This window comes from Castor canadensis, chromosome 13 (genome assembly GCF_047511655.1).
Source record: "Castor canadensis chromosome 13, mCasCan1.hap1v2, whole genome shotgun sequence".
Lineage (NCBI taxonomy): Eukaryota > Metazoa > Chordata > Mammalia > Rodentia > Castoridae > Castor > Castor canadensis.
In genome coordinates this window covers 124,088,849-124,103,662 of record NC_133398.1, presented here as the reverse complement: position 1 = coordinate 124,103,662, position 14,814 = coordinate 124,088,849, and the positions used below count along the sequence as shown (strand labels likewise).

The 14,814-nt window shown below is 43.4% G+C and overlaps 1 protein-coding gene across 11 annotated transcripts in view; it reads right to left on the bottom strand.

The window, feature by feature from the left end:
* Positions 1-14,814, bottom strand: part of Cdc14b (cell division cycle 14B) — an 85,427-nt gene that overhangs the window by 18,383 nt on the left and 52,230 nt on the right. For all 11 annotated transcript variants that reach the window (XR_012440570.1, XR_012440569.1, XR_012440571.1 and 8 more), the window contains exons 6-9: positions 10,126-10,192; positions 7,117-7,179; positions 6,540-6,627; positions 5,858-6,088 (exon numbers count right to left, since the gene is read on the bottom strand). Coding sequence is in view for 8 of the 11 variants with exons in the window: in XM_074052542.1 (XP_073908643.1) it covers positions 5,858-6,088; positions 6,540-6,627; positions 7,117-7,179; positions 10,126-10,192 (449 nt within the window). In the remaining 3 variants the exon portion in view is untranslated. The remainder of the gene's footprint in view (positions 1-5,857; positions 6,089-6,539; positions 6,628-7,116; positions 7,180-10,125; positions 10,193-14,814) is intronic.

Below are 14,814 nucleotides of genomic sequence, written 5' to 3'. Positions count from 1 at the left end.
AGCCAATTCCTTTAATACACCCCTTTGCAAATAGATAACCACCCTATTGCTTTTGTTTCAATAATGCACGTGTGGACTGAGAAGCGGGCACTGCTGTAACAAGTGTGCAGGTGGCTTTGACGCTGTGACTGCCGGGAAGAGTCAGGTGGTGGTGTGTTAGGAAAAAGCTCGGTTGTCTTGGAAGGACTGCTGCCAGGAAAACAGACATCACCAGTCATTCGGGTGCAGCCTCGGAGTCAAGTATAAAAGGTGCTGTTGCTTTTTATCTTGGTGGTACTGGGGTTTTAAATCAGGGCCTCACGCTTGTTAGACAGGCGCTGTACCACTTGAGCCACTCGCCATCCCTTTTATTGTGTTGAGTATTTATGAGATAGGGTCTCTCGAACTATTTGCCCAGGGCTGGCTTTGAACTGCAATCCTCCTGATCTCTGTCTTCTGAGTAGCCAGGATTATTTGTGTGAGCCACTGGTGCCAGCTGGAAGGTGTTTTTGGAAACCAAAGGAAAGACAGGAAGAAAATGGCCTACCCTGGACTTTCATGTTTCCTGGAAGACACAATTAACCCTGGATATTTAGCAGGGATTTTTAAAGAAAATTAAGAGAGTGTAGCCTGGATTCTCCTTGCAGATAATGGTAAGATGCAAAGGGAGAGCTACATTGGAGAAGGGATTCAGAAAGACTCAGAAAATCCTCAGCCTATACACACTGCAAAAGAGGGAAGGCAAGTTCCAGAGAGGACATCCAGGCATGGCTAGACAATCACTCCAGAATAAAGAGAGAGAGAGAGATTGCCTCTGGATAGCCTGGACATGGGATTAAGCCAACAGAGCAACAGCCAGTATGGACTAAAATGGACAGACGGGATGAAGTGAAGGAAGGATTAGACTTCTGACAACAGTGCTACCTGGGGGCAAACCTACATACATCCTTCCTCATAAGGAAAACAAAGGGCGATTCAGAGATCCACATGGTGACCACTGCCACCAGATACAGAGCACAGGGGCCCAGGTGCAGACTGCTCACTGGCTTCACAGAGTGGGTGACCTCCTCTGTGACAGTGGCCAAAGGCTGAGGGGCAGAGCCACCAACAGGGACCTCAGGGGAGGTAGACGGACAGGAGGACAGAATATGAAGCCAAAAAGGATTCCTCCCTCCCTCCCTCCCTCCCCCTTCCCTCCTTCTCCTGCACTCACTCCTTCCTTCCTTTCCCTTCCTTCGCTCCCTCCTTCCCTCTCTCCCTTCTTCCCTGGCTTTGGACTTGCTCAGGAGCACTGACCTCTTTCTGACTCCTCCCTTATGGAATAGGAATGTCTACCCCAGGCCTATTCCACGATTGCATCTCAGAAGTGGGAAGGAATTATTTTGTGTCAGGATCAGTCACATCTGGTCTCATCTGAATGAGACTTTGGACTTGACACTGGACTTGATTAAGAACTGTGGGCCTGTGGGTGGAGTGAATGTATTTACTGTGCCACAGAGACATGAACTTTGAGGGTCCTGGGAGCAAAGTAGTATGGATTGAACTGCACCACTCCCAAATCTGTACATTGATGTCCTAATTCCCAAAGGACTGTATTTGCAAACAGGGCCTTTAAAGAGATAAATAGTTATACGAGGAAGAACTGACAGGAACACTATCCCAAACTACAAAGTATACAGTGTACCTCATTTTTTTTCAAGTGTGTGGAATGTTTCATATTTCTTACACTTGCCATGACATATAAAATTTTACTCAACAAGAAAAAATAAAACAAAGGTGTACGCTAATCCAATACACTGGTGTCCTTGTAAGATAACAAAGAGGTACCAAGAGGGACCACACACAGAGGAAAACCCATGGGAAAAAGAGAAGGCAGCCATCAGCAAGTCAAGAACAGAGGCCGGACCAGAAGAAACGAACCCTCGGATGGCGGTGGCTCACACCTGCAATCCCAGCTACTTGGGAGGCAGAGATCAGGAGGACCGAGATTTGAAGCCAGCCAAGGCCAACAGTTTGAGAGACCCTATCTCAAACATCACAAAAAAGGGCTGGTGGAGTAGCTCAAGTGTGAGCTCAAACCCCAGTACTACCCACCCCCTAAAAAAAGACTGGGTTACAGAAAGCAACTCTACCAGTCCCTTGATCCTGGACGTCCAGCCTCTGGTACTGTGAGATTTTTCTGTTACTGAGGCACCCAGTCACTGGTGCTCTATCACAGCCCCCTGAGCAGATGAACTCACTTAATAATCTGCATTTTCACTGCTCAACCCGATTTTCACAGTCATCACTGTTCTAGCAAAAACAAAGACCTAATTCTATCAAATCCTTTCCAGGCTTTTCACTGGACATCCATTTGTTCAGAGCTTCCCAGCCCCAACAGTGCTGACACGTGAAGCTGGACGATTCCTTGTTGGGGGGAGGAGACTAATGCTGTGCACTGAAGGATGTCTAACAACCTCCCTGGTCTCTACCCACTAGATGCAAGCAGCACCTCCTGCCAAGTTGTGCAAACAAACAAACAAACAAAAACAACTTCTAATGTCCCCTGAGAAGGCTAAAGCACCCTGGCTGACAATAAAATCAGTGAATGGTATAATAAAACAAACCCCAAATAATCCATGCTGGTTTCTGTCTGCTTAAATGACTTTTCAAAATAGGAGTGAAACATACATTTTTCCCACTTTTGTTTGGGTATCATCTTCCTGATTTCCTTTTCCTGTCTATGTTGTATTTTAGCTTACTGAACTTATTCAACACAATGGTTTTAAATTCTGTGACAAACAATTCAGAGACCTACATTTCTTCAGAGCTGGCTTCCTGAGACAACCTTAACCACTCACACTGCTGTGTGATGACATGCCATCATCCACCTCCAGGACATAGCTCTTCTTGCAAAACTGAAACGTTGCCTTTTAAACAGCGACTCCCAATCCCTATCTCCCTTCAGTTCCTTACCATACAGCCACCACTTACTTTCTCTTATTCTGGCTTTGATCACTCCAAGTACCTCATGTGAATGGAATCATAAAATGCCTGTCTTCATCCGACCAGTGGACTTCACTTAGCAGAGTGTCTTCAAGGTTCATCCAAGGTTGCAGAACAGCCTGGAATTCTCTTTGTTTTTAAGGCTGTATGATATCCTATTATATGTAATACCACATTTTGGTTGTCCACTGAGGGACTGACAACTGCTTGCTTCCACCTTTGGACTACTATGAAGAAGGCCTCTATAAACACAGGTTGACAAGTATTGCTTCCCATCTCTGCTGTTAGTTTTTCCGGAGCACACAGGCAGAAGCAGAACTGCTGGATCACACAATTAGTCTATTTTTAGCTTTTTGAAGCCCTGCCAAGTCTTTTCCAATTGCAGCTGGACCACCTTAACGTCCCACCAGCAGCGCACAGGGTTCTGACAGCTCTACTCCTCACTCGCTCGCGTGGTTTTCCATTTGCTTTGTTCTGGAAGCAGAACATCTAATGGATGTCAGACGGTTTCTCACCATGGTGCCCAGCACTGCCCTAACGATCAGAGGGGCTGAACAACTTTGCCTGAGCCTACGGACCATTTTACATCATTCTTAGGGAAATTTCTACTCAAGTTCTTTACCCCATTTTTTAATTGGGTTCTCTGTTTGTTGCTGAACTCCAGGGGTTCTTTCTATATACACTCTGGATATTAATCCCTTACCTGATTCGTGATTTGCAAATACTTTCTCCTCCAGGTTGCCGTTTTTATTCTTTGATGCAGACATGTCTTAAATTTTTATAAAGTCCAACTTTTCTTCTTTTACTGTATGCCTGTGCCTTTGGTGTCGTAACTAAAAACTTATAACCCTGAGTTTTCTTGCTGTTTTGTTTTTCTACTCATTTTATGTTATAATATTTATGTTATAGTAAGGTAATATTTTATAAGTTATAAGTTACAATAGTAGCCTTTATAACTATTTACTTTTATCAGAGATATTTACTTCGTTGTAGTGTACTTTCATCTCTATCAAAAGGATAACCTTTAGCATTTCTTGTAATAGAGGTCTAGAAGTAAGAAATTTCCTCCACATTTGATTATCCAGGAATATCTTAATTTCTCCCTTACTTTTGAGGGAGTTTTTCAGGGTACAGGATTCCTGGTTGACCAGACTTTTTCCTTCAGCTCTTTGAACACACCAACCTGCTGCCTCTGACCTCTAAGGTTTCTGTGGAGAAATCTGATGAAATCTTGGTGTATCCCTTGTATGTGACAAGTCATTTCTGCTTTCAAGACACTGTCTGTCTCTGGCTCTAGACAGTTCGTGATGTGTCCTATGTGAGTTTGAGTTTTGTCCTGTTTGGACTTTGTCCAACTTCTTCGGTGAGTACATTCATGTCCTTCATCACACCTGGGAAGTTTTCAGCCAAAAAAATCTCTCTGCTCCTTTCTTTCTCTTTCTCCTTCTGGAAATCCCACCACCCACATTTGGTCTACTCAGTACCTCCAAGCTCCCATGGTTTCTGTACCTTTCTCTTCCTCAGCAGACTCAGTGGTTTTTCCAATGGCTCTATCTTTACCACCATGGAATCTTTCTTCCACTTGCCCACATCTGTTTCTAAATCCCTCCAGTAAGTTTTTCACAACAGTTTTTACATATTACACTTTCAGAATTTTTTGTTTCCTTTTATGCTTTCTATCATTTTTATAGACATGTCCGTTTCACTTATGTTATCATTTTCTTGACTTTTTTTTTTTTGGTGGTACTGTAGTCTGAACTCAGGGCCTCACCCTTGCTAGGTGACGCTCTACCACCACTTGAGTCACTCTACCAGTCATTTTTTTTGTGATGAGTATTTTTGAGATAGGGTCTTGCCAACTATTTGCCCTGGCTGGCTTCAAACCTCAATCCTCCTGATCTCTGCCTCCTGAATAGCTAGGATTACAGGCATGAGTCACAAATGCCCAGTCCATTTTCTTGATTTTTTTCCACATTTTCTTTTCATTCTTTGAGCTGCTTTGAGATAGTTGATTTTAAATCTTTGTGTAGGAAGTCCACCATCTGGTCTTCTCAAGGACAATGTCTGTTGATTTAGTTTTCCTTTGAATAGGCTACATTTTTCTGGGCTTTTTTTTCTGTATACCTTGTGATCTTCCATTGAAAACTGAACATTTGAATATTACAATTTTAGCTGTATTTGTAACTACGACTGCAATTTTAACTCTGGAGATCAGTTTGCTGGGTTTTTCTCACTGTTAGATTTTTTTCTTAACAATATATTCCTTGTCTCATTAATGAACTATTTAACAAGATTAGAAAATTACATACATCCTAGGACATTCACACAATGCATTATTACATGGTCAATCATTCAACAAGTATTTATTTAGCACCAGGTATTGTTACAACTGCTGAAAACACAGCAGGAGGCTGGAATATGTGGCCACAAAGACAAGCTACTAGGAATCTGTTCTACTCGCTGATGGTAGAGCTTACCCTACAGAGAGCAGATGACATATATTTGATGAATAAATGAAGACATTTCAATGTCATAAGCCTTTTAGGATTACTTATGAAAATAATTTTGGTGCTACTGGGGTTTGAACTCAGGGCCTCACACTTGCTAGACAGGTGCTCTACCACTTGAGCCATTCCATCGCCCTTTTTTTATGATGGTTTTTTCTAGATAGGGTCTCATGAACTATTTGCCCAGGCTGGCTCTGAGCCAAGCGATCCTCCTGATCTCTGCTTCCTGAGTAGCTAAGATTACAGGCATGTGCTACCAGCGTTTGAACTCATATGACTTATAAAAGCATTGTTTTAAAAATACAGGCAGTACATGTGTCCTGCCTGGCATAGAATGGGTACTCTGTGCTGGCGCACACACACTCATACGTCAATCCATCCTTTACCTTTACAATGGACAGCAATGGCGCCCTCGGCATTTTCACAAATATCCAGAAATCCTTTGACAATATCATCAGTAGGAGTGCTGCCATCCGCGAAGAAAAGATCATAGTGGTCGAAACCAGCATCCGTGAAGCGTTTAGCGTCATACATCCTTTTGTTCAGACGAATAATGGTAGTAACGTTGTGTCTCTTAAAATATGGAATGTAAGTCTCAGGAGAATGTTGGTGGTAGCCTACATAAAGAAACACACCAGATCTCGTGAAATGCAGAAAGAAAACCATCATAGTGTCACCCGTAGACGGATGGAAACAGTGTCTGGACCGTTTGATTGTAACTGTAAAAACCAAAATTTTTAAAAGTTACAACTCAGATAGAATGATGAAGTCAAATGACCAAATATGCTTAAATCATGAAGACTTAGTCAAGATTAGTTTAACCCTCTGGTGGCTTTTGGACCTGGGCCAGTTCACCCCTCCTTAGGAAAGCTGGTGGTCCTCTGCTCCCGGGAGGTCACCAGATAAAGCCATACTCGGTGAGGAAACCTATCAGCCTAGTGCCCTGCAGCTCAGGACTCCTGTCCTTAAGCAGTCCTTCTGCCTCAGCCTTCAGGTCTCTTCCACAAAAAAACCTAGAATGGGGATTTTTTAATAACAAAACTCTACTGGCCCCATTGTTTCTCATACCACTTTTAAGTCTGGATCTTGAGTGAGGTCCACAAAAGGCAAGCATTCGTTCTGGTATTATCCAGTTGAAATCTCCATTTTCTGCTTTCTGAAGAAGAAGAACAGCATGATTCATTTTTGGATGGCATCCCCTCCCTCCCTGGTCAACACTGAGTCTCTGAAAGACTTAAACCTGTCTGCTTTAGCACTTAGCTCTTTATAAATGGCCATGAGACAGAAATCTAAAGTTTGCCAGCTATGAGTAGCAGTGTTTCCCAGAAAACAGTTCCCTTCTCCTCCCCCTGATCACTTCTCAGACAGTGACCCTCTATAGGGTCATCAGCCCCGAGAAGAGCTGACTGCCACCACCAAAGCACTAAGCACTTGGTTGTTATCACTGAGTAAATTCTTGATATAGAAAATTAATTGACAAGAAAGCAAACTAGTTCTCTAGGATGAGGGATGTGGAAACTGCCATTTTCCTAAATGACTAACTGATTTCCGGTATGAGCAGTTTTAACTCCTTGGATAAAAGGAAAGAAAAAAGAATATAAACCCAACTCAGCAATATATGTCAACATTTTCCTTGGAAACTTACTTCGTAGTATTCATATTCGTCAAGGTTAAATGAGTTGAAATTAAGGAAGCCATACTGCATTGCCTAAAATATAAAAGAAAGCTTTTAAGAACAGAGGTAAGAAACTTCCTACCCAATTTTTTTTTTTTTTTTTTGGGTGGGACTGGGGTTTGAACTCAGGGCTCCTTCCTTACAAAGCAGGCACTCTACCACTTGAGCCACACCTCCAGTCCATTTTGCTCCAGTTATTTTGGAGATGGGGTCTTACAAGCTATTTGCTGGGGCTGGCCTTGGACCATGATCCTCTCAATGTCAGCCTCCCAAGTAGCTAGGGTTACAGGTGTGAGGCACTGGTGCCTGGCTTGGAAGCAAGAATTTTTGATCTACAAGGTACTGTTGCTTCAAAGGGGCTGACCCTTGTAAACCCAGTCTTCAAAATTTCAAGTACCAGAGTAGGAACACAAAAGAAGAATGTTAGAATGCCACCAAAGAGTCGTCATTCTATAAAATACTGCTGCAGCAGGGGCCTACAGGGAGTGAGCTCTGAGCTCTTTCATGGGTGCTTAAATTCTGTGGCTGTGTCTTACAACACGTACAAACCTATTGTAAAGGCAGCAATGACAAAGGTGACTCTATTTTGGATGAGAGAGGCAGTTTAAAAGCAGACAGCTAAAAAGGCGTCTCTCACCAACAAGATGCAGTTGCACAATGTGGGGAGTGGGCCCTGACCAGACCGTCCTGGAATGTCCAGTTCAATAAGGAGAGGGACACACAGGTGGGCGGATCTGATGAGAAGCTGACTCAGCACCAACCAGTCACAAATACAGTTTCAAGGCAGCCTTTCTTTGGCTTAGCTCTTTCACTAAGTCCCACCCATCAGGGAGCTTTGCTGTCCTTTCAATAAACTTTGTGCTCGTTTTAATCTTTAACTCCTGGTCTGGAGTCTATAATTGTCGACTCTGCCAGGACACGAACTTGGGACACCATATTCCAGTATCACTATGATAAAGTTCAACTACAGACAAACGACAACTAATAATACAACAGAATTGTAACAACACACTGTCCTGAAAGTTATCCAAAACACTTGACTTGTTTATTTGTGGAATTTCCCACCTAATATTTTAGGACTGCAGCCGATTGTGGGAAATGAAGCCAAGGATAGAAGACAGGTGAATGAAGAACTACCCTCACGTACTAATTCAAAACCCAAATCCCCAAGCTTTCTGTTCTTGAATTTAATGTATGCTATGATGCTTGGACTACAGTTATTCCTAACAGAATGATACAGTAATATGTAGATTTAGAGGCTGGGAGTGGAACTCTTAGCACACAAAAAAAATCTTTTTCAATTAAAAAAAAAATCAGTTTCAAGTTCCCTTCTAATTTCATGAGACGATTCTCCTGGAAGAACACTGCACTAAAATTAAAACCTAATTACATCGGTAGACGTTTCACATAAGTGATGATATTCAAAAGCAGCCACAAATCTTAACCCCTGAAAAAATTAAAAAAGCACACTCTGACCTACCATATCAGCTAATTAGAGTTTGGGGGCAATAACAGATATAAAAAACCAAAAAATAAGAATCAACAGAAACGGCTTCCCCACGTCAGAGCACACATTTCCATGTTAGAGGAGAAATTCCCACATTACAGCAGACATTTCCGAGCCCCTCAGGTGGTTCTTTTCTCTTTTACACAGAGAATTTATGTCTCCTACACTAGCTGCTCCTGAGGCCCTCTGGCAGGGACTGCTGTAAAAAGGAAGTTACTGTCTACACCTGCTGCCCCTCCTTCTCCGAATTTCACCTGTGCCCAGCACCTGGCATTGCTGAGGCCTGATGGCGCTGCTGCAGAGCTGGTGGCACCATACAGCCAGCTCTATAGCCTGGAGGGCCACTGGACTGTAATCCAAGCCAACTAAAACAGACTGACACAACTGATACAGGCTGATACAATGACAGATTGCTACAAATGAAACAGACTGATAGAACTGATAACAGATTGATAAAATTTGTAGAGACTGACACAACTGATACAGACTCGCACTCATTGGTCTCTTAAGTCCATGTACTAACCGGTCTTCTCATTTGAAGACAAAGATTGCAGTCAAACTTCCCAGAAAGCCCCCGTGCTTCATTATACCAGAAGTAAACCAGGGTTCTTCCTGCCTCGGAAACATCAAGTCCCATCAAACAACCTATTGTTGAATGCGTCTTGGATCCACAGGCTACTGACTATTTTAGTTTTGTGCTGCCCTGACATTCAAGAAATGTATTTGAGGAAGAGCTATTATAACCAGGGCCTGTCTCACTGCGTATCCTCAGGGGCACAGTCATTTAGAATGGGATCAGAAGCAAGTCCCCTGAAATCACATACACACACCACAGAGAGTAATGTGAAAATGACATTTTTTGGCTTGTTTCTGGAAGTGAGCCACTGAGCTACACCCTAGTCCTTAAAAAAACAGCTCTGAAAAAGCAATAGTAACTCATTTATTTTTATAGAAAACTAACTGGCTGTGGAAATTCTCCTGCTGAATTAAGAAACAAACTCAGTTTTAGTTACAGTGCTATGGAGATGCCTGTTGAAAATAGCACTGGATGGGAAGCAGACCGGTAAAATACAACACAGAAGGGAACCTGGAAGTGGGTATCTATTTGCTTTTTATTTTCCTTTCAAGTCACAGCACACTCAAAACTAATTCCGTATCTGGAACCTGATTACTTCACTGTGCCATGTTGCCCCTTGTTCATTCCTCTGTTGCCAGGGTTGGCAGCAAGGGCCTCTCACATGCTAGGCAAGCGCTCTACCCTGAGCCACATCTCCAGTACCATCTCCCTGCTACTTGTGCACAGAAGCAATCAGAGACTCAGAATAAACGGCTTTGTGCTTTGGGGTCACTGTAATAAAGTAACTGGAAGATGGAACGCCTCTGACATGTGTGGCACATCTTGGGAGACACATTAGTCTTCCATGCGCTGTACTTCAGCCCCCACGACACTGGGCATCCTCCAAGTGACTCACCTTCTTCACTGCATGAAAACAGTCGAGAAGTGTGATGTAGAAATTGCAGCTTCCATAGGCAGCATCTCTGAAATTCCGAAAGTATTGAAACACAACTCAGTTAGTTCTCAGTAGTACCTCAAGACAAAGCTCTCGAGGACTGAAAATCAAACAAGTGCTCAATGAAGCTGAGCTTCCGTCCTGAACTGCACTATAATATCTACTCCTGCTTCCCCACAGAGCAGGACATTTGAACTTTTTCTTTGAAGCAGAAAAGAAACAGCTAACTGTTACTAAGAAAGACTGTTTTTCATTCTGTGTGTACGTACACGTGTATGAGAGACAGAATATGCCATCTGAGTGCTTGTACCATCAACCAGCTAAGAAAAAACAGCTGAGAAGTGAAGACAGTCTGACATCCTGAGTGCAAGGTCATAAGCATTTTGTCCCCATCATTAGGCCAGGACACTTAACACTGAACTGCATGACTTCTAATTCTTTTGGGTTTGTGTTATGGGATTTGAATTCAGAGCCTACACCTTGAGCCACTCCACCAGCCCTTTTTGTGATGGGTTTTTACAAGACAGGGTCTCACAAACTATTTGCCTGGCTTGATTTTGAACCACAATCCTCTTGATCTCTGCCTCCTGAGTAGGTGGGATTACAGGCATGAGCAGCAGGCACCCAGCATGACTTCTAATTCTTAAGGGACAGGAACAAAGGGAACTACTACCTCTGACAGAATCACTGCACTCTGGGAAATTGCTTAAATCCGTTTACAGAAAACCTCACTCAATGCTGCAGAGACACGTATCAGTAATGTTCATACAAATGTCTAACTATCAGTTGAGTCCATGTCCTCCCCAATCCCTGCTTGTCTTTCCGGCTACTGTGGGCTATTACTACATTGACTTACGCAAATGAAAATTAACCCTCACTCTAGGCATGCAAACAAGGTGCCCGTGGACATAGGTCTCCTTTGGGCTCCGGGTGAAGCAAGGTGGCTCTTGCCCGCCAGAGTTGGAATCTCAAATTCCAACTGGGTATCGGCTTTTAATTCATGCCCAAACCTTAAGCGTTAAGAGTCTAGATTAGAGCAAGATGCAATTAACCACAAGAGACAGGACATCATTTTTCAACTAAAATGTAGTTTGTTGGGTTTTGTTTTGTTTGGCAATACTGGCGTTGAAAATCAGGACCCTGTAGCCCTTTTTCCTTTTAGGTTATTTTTCAGATAGGGTCTTATGCTATTGGCTAGGGCAGTCCTCAGACCACAGTCCTCCTCCTACCTATTCCCCTAGCTGGGATCGCACTGGCCTGGAACCATAATTCTCTGGATCTCTGCCTCCAGAGTAGCTGGCGTGAGTCATCACACCCAGCACCTACAGTTTTAGGTATTACGACCAACTTGGTTAGAATTACCGAGTCATGTTAACATCATGAAGACTGGACACAAGAGCTTACAATGCACCATTTTTATTCTGTAAGGTGATTTTATAGTGTTACAACAGGGCCTGGGGTATAGCTCAGTGGTACAGCACTTGCCCGGCATGTGTGGGGCCCTGGATTCAATCCCCAGCACAGCAAAAATAAAGAGATATATAGATGTATAGATTAACAAATGAAATGCAAGTCTTCAGCTGTCACCTACGCCTGCCCCAGTGAAAGTCCTAGGGGTAGGGCCAGGTCATGTGTGTTTCAAGAGGTCCACCAAGGCTGGGTGTAGCTCAGTGGTACAGCACTGCCCAGCATGTGCAAGGCCCTGGGTTCAACTCATCACACTGCAGACAAAAACAAAAGCAACAGATCATCCAGGTGACTGTAAATATGTTCGCTGATGGATGCAATCAACACAAAACCTTCTTTTTTTTTGGGGGGGGGGAGGGACTGGGATTTGAGCTCAGGGCTTCCCACCTGCAAAGCAGGTGCTCTATCACTTGAGCCACACCTTAGTCCATTTTGCGCTGTTTATTTTAGAGATGGGGGGCTCTCAAGAACTATTTACCAGGGCTGGCCTCAAACCTCGATCCTCATGACCTCAGCCTCCCAAGTAGCCAGGATTATAGGAGTGAGCCACTGACACCATGCTCAACACAAAAACTTGTTTTCTAGAAATAGTTTTTTTCTCATGGAATAAGGAACATTTTTAGACAAGAGAAGCTAAGGCAAGAAAAAGGAGTTTAGCCCAAAGCCCAAACCAACCCTAGATGGTCAACAGAAATAGGATGAACTCGGATGGCTTCAGCCACGCCCCCTCGGTTAAGTGCTAACAGTGCCTTCTGAAACCATGCACATTCTCCCATTAGGTCCAGGCATGCTGATTTGGACTTGGTAATGCTCCTCGCCAGCTGCTCTGCTCATAATGACCTCATCTAGGCTTGGCTCAAGCCCTGCCTCACGCACCACCCTCTCAGAACAGACCAGCATCTTTCTGTACTCACTTCTACTTTGTGGACACCTCCTGAGCCACCAGCCTTCATGAAACAGGCAGAAGAGCAGCCCGGAATCGACATAAGCTGCCTCTGGGAGGGAGATCTAACCTTGTCTGACACTAAACTCATTTAACAAACTTGGGGAAACAAGTGAGGCTCTAGAAAGGAGTACTGTTTAAAAACTGCAGAACAACATCAAAGACTCGTCCCAAACATGGTAAGTTTTCATCAAGTCATGAGAATGATGCAAACATCAAAACGATAATGGGCAAATAAATGCTAGAGAAGCAATAAAAAGAACCACCTGCCACAAGGATAGCTCTCAGAGAAATGACTTTAAAAGCAGCTCCCACCTCGCCAAGTTGCAGACTTGAGTGACTCGACGTGAAATTCAAGGGCGCCAGCCCCAACATGGTGGGGGAGTCTTAGCAGTGGTTCCTTGGGGTGGGGAGGGCAGGGGATGACATCTGACTGCAAGGGGCAGGAGGGGATCTGCAGGGTGGCGGCAAGGTCCTGCATCCCCATGCGCACAGGAACATGGGCAGAGCCTTGCTGTCACTTAAGATGAGGGCTTTCAGGCTGGGGTTTGTCTTGGTGGAACAGCACAAGCACAGCAGGCACGATGCCTTGGGTTCAGGGCACCGCACAGACAGACAGATGCACACACACACACATACACACGTAGACACACAGACATGCACACACACACACACACACACACACAGACACAAAGACCACACACACATTTTAATGAATTAATGTTTCCTTTTTAAATTGAATATAATTAAATATAAATAGAGCATGGCTTAAGTGGTAATGTGCCTACACAGCAGGCACGAGGCCTAAGTTCAAACCCTAGTACTGCCCCCCTCCCACAACAACAGAAACATCAATTGGCAGTTAACTATCAACTTTACAAAGGAAGGAGGAGAATGAAGCTTCAACTGCTAGTTCAGGGCCTGGGAGCTATAGCAAGTGTTTTACTTGCAAGGCTTCACTTCATCTTTTAACACTTTACATAGGTATTATCGTGCTCCTTTCACAGAAGACCAGGCTTACTTTTTTTTTTTTTGGCAATGCTGGGGCTTGAACTCAGAACCTTCATCTTGAGCCACTCCACCAGCCCTATTTTTGTGAAGGGTTTTTTCGAGATAGGGTCTCATGACCTATACCTATTAGCCTGGGCTGGCTTAGAACCATGATCCTCCTGATCTCTGCCTCCTGAGTAGTTAGGATTACGGGAGTGAGCCACTAGCACCTACCTAGGGCTCACATTTTTTAAAGGACCACAGAGACAACAGTAGCACAGCTGAAAGTCAATCCCTGTACCTGTGATGAAAACAGCAAGCTAATAACAACATACAAATTATCTCTCAAAAATAGAGACCCAAAAAAAGACCAAAAACACTAAGCGAAGAGCAGAAATATATGTTCCTAATAATGACTCTGAGGTATCAAGAAAATGTTAATTAAAAACAGTGTAAAATGTAGTTTAAGATAGACAAATATTTAATATGGAGTCATACATTGACCAGGCATGATAGTACACACTGCAACCCTAGCTACCTGAGGAGCAGACTTTGGGAGGATTGTGGATTGAAGCCAGGAGGAATAGGTGGGAGGCTCACAGTCCAGGCCAGCCCAGATAAAAACACAAGATGCTACTTGAAAAATAACTGAAGCAAAAACAACTGGGGGCATGGCTCAAGGGTGACTCTGGGTTCAAACCCCAGTACTGCAAAAAAATAAAAAGGAACTATTTCTGTACCTTGAAACTAAGTGGTCAAAGAATTATATGTAAGGTGAATTAAATCTAATTAAGTATCACTACTGAACATGAAAGAAGTTATTTACTGTAAATGAGTGCTTGATTTCTTGTTAGCAATACTTGTCAGTATTTTATTTATTCTATGTACTTTTTTAAAATAAATTTTAAAAACTGTATTGTCCGTTTCAGAGGAGAAGACCAGGCTCATTTTTGTTTTTCGGCGATACTGGGCCTTGAACTCAGGGCCTTCTCCTTGAGCCACTCCACCAGCCCTATTTTTGTGAAGCGTTTTTCAGGAAAAGGTCTCTGAAACGATTTGCCTGGGCTGGCTTCGAACCGCGATCCTCCTGATCTCAGCCTCCTGAGTACCTAGGATTACAAGAGTGAACCACTGGCCCCTGACAGTCCTGTGTTTTGCTTTTTGTGGGTTTTTTTTTTTTTTAGACTTTCTGACTGCTGGGAACAGAAGAAACTTCCTTCATTTCTCAAGTGTCAAATTTCAATAATTGT